Genomic DNA, 2,259 nt, shown 5'->3' with positions numbered 1-2,259 from the left:
CAGGAATGGCAGAAGCAGACATTTTTCAAATTCCATTTCAGTCAGTTGAATATCATTTAATCCTGAAGCCAGCTCAGACTACAGGGTCAAGTTTGCAAAAAGCTGCTCTGATTGACTTTTTAGCTAAATTTTATAGCTCAACTGCTCTGATTTAATCAGTTTTATGAATAAGGACAAATCAAACATCAATTCCCTTCTCCTTTCTCCCTGAAAAAGCGCTTGAAGAAAACCAGACATCATGCCCAGGTAGGTCTGAAATCTGCTATAACACAAAGATAAGCACACTGTTAGAGCAAAAGTCTCTGAACAAAGAAGATTAAACACCGGAACACCAGAAAAAGTGTGGATCTGGGTCAAGTTCCAGAGCTGGATTTGCTCGGAAGCAATGCTCAAGCAGGACTCACTTGCACATGCTGGTCTTCCTCCGCTTACTCGTGTGCCGGGCACCTCTTCTCCATTGCCAAAGACGCACCAGCAGCTCCCTCGAGCCTGGCTGCACTGCATGGGTGAGAAAGTCCCATCGTCCCCTTCACACTGCGGGGTGTAGCCTTTGCCAGATGCTCGTAAACCAGTTCTAGACTTCAGCATATTACAGAAACTAGGACCTTTAAAGACAGAAATCCATTGCAAGACAGAGGACAGAAGACAACAAACCGTCCCAAAGACTAGAACAGCAGCGCTTTCAGCCTGTCTTATTAAAAGGAAGCAAGATGAGTGATCAGAAAACCAGAAATCATTTGAATCATTATTGAAACAGGGAATTTTTCTTCCACGAGAAGACCTACTTTTTTTCTAAAGATTAAAGGGCAAGTTATACAGGTTTGCATCAATAAAACAGTTAAAAAATACTGATATTTATTTTGCACTTACATTTTTTTCCCATGAATTTGACAGTGTGTAATTTAGATACTGATATTTAATTTAAAAAAGAAATTAATTATCTACTCTGTTACGGGTGCTTTGGAAGAGGGTTTGCCCGAAGCCAGCAGCTCTCTGTTTTTATTGAAGACAATAAAAAGGTGTTATAGATATAACTGCACCACGTGGAGCGGTTGTGGACCATGTAGAATGGAGTGACTGGCTGCAGGTGACCCAGTGCCCACAGTTCAGGATGCGCTGCCTTGGAAAACTCACCCACCAGCCCAAAGAATTGTCAGTGGTGGGAAGAAACGGAAGGTCGTAAGAAACGCCTAGGAGCCTGTTGGTCAGTTGGATTGGTTTATTTCTGGTGTTAGGAAAGGGTACTTATTTTCAGATATGCTTTCAATGCTGATGTACCAATGCTCCGATGTACCGTACCCCTGAGGAATTAAACCCTGAGCCCCCTGGGTTTCACGAGCACCGTTCTGAAAAGGAAAGTACACAAGCCACAAAGCCCGAGGCACTGACACTGGCACCACGGGCACTACTCACACTCGGGATTGCCATCCAAATCTTTGCTGCCACGCTGAAGCACTTCTCCTGACACCGGATCCACACACCACAGACCTGCGTCGGATCTCTGCAGCACAGCGTATTCTCCTGTCTGCCAAGAATCAGCTACGTGTCACTGCAGAGCAGGGAACGTAACGGCGGACGCACCACAGCCCGTACCCCAAGGGCTGGTTAAAACGTTGCGTTATATTCACACTTGTCCACTAACACAACACATTGGAAAGCAACACAAAATACAGAAATACCTCATTTAAGGCACAGATCAGGTCCTGAGAGGAGCAGAATGCAGACCGACAGCCCCTGAGATGAAGTTCTAGTACAATCTCGGACTGAAATATCCGCTCCTTGCCTGTCTCAGGGCTCTGTTCTACTCATTGCCACGTTTTGAGAGCATCATGGACTCTATTTTGGGAGACCTGCATCCAGCTCCCTCTCATCCCAACACGCTCCCACACTCAGGAGGAGCGAGCCCGTCAAATCTCAGCCAATTGAGTTGTGCCCTGTAGGCACAACCCTGCAAAAGGACCGGGCAGAGCCACGCTGTAGGAGGGAAGCAGAGGCAGGTACCGATGCTCCTATTCCCAGGCTTCATCTCAAAACTACTGAAATTCTGACTTCCGTTAGTTTTGCCTCACCCTTTTCTTTGAGGTTATAGAGATGCACAAGTGGTGCTTAAAGCAGCCTGGATTGAAACTGCACGGGCTTTTGGCACAGTGTAAGCAAAATCAAGGAGGTTTTTTGTTTCTTCCTCCCTCAGTCACGTTAAATCACCTCGAGGCAGTAGGGGACGAAGAGATCAGCTGTAGAGGCATCCTGCTTTGAACC

At 46.2% G+C, this 2,259-nt stretch overlaps 1 protein-coding gene across 1 annotated transcript in view; it reads right to left on the bottom strand.

The window, feature by feature from the left end:
• The window catches only part of TG (thyroglobulin), a gene marked incomplete at its 3' end in the record, with an annotated part of 60,963 nt that overhangs the window by 38,113 nt on the left and 20,591 nt on the right, over positions 1-2,259 (bottom strand). The window contains exons 15-17 of the mRNA XM_010142236.1: positions 2,206-2,250; positions 1,414-1,525; positions 405-605 (exon numbers count right to left, since the gene is read on the bottom strand). Coding sequence (XP_010140538.1) covers positions 405-605; positions 1,414-1,525; positions 2,206-2,250 — 358 coding nt within the window. The remainder of the gene's footprint in view (positions 1-404; positions 606-1,413; positions 1,526-2,205; positions 2,251-2,259) is intronic.

This window comes from Buceros rhinoceros, unplaced genomic scaffold (assembly GCF_000710305.1).
Source record: "Buceros rhinoceros silvestris isolate BGI_N320 unplaced genomic scaffold, ASM71030v1 scaffold16380, whole genome shotgun sequence".
Taxonomy (NCBI): domain Eukaryota; kingdom Metazoa; phylum Chordata; class Aves; order Bucerotiformes; family Bucerotidae; genus Buceros; species Buceros rhinoceros.
This window is presented reverse-complemented; position numbering and strand designations above follow the sequence as displayed.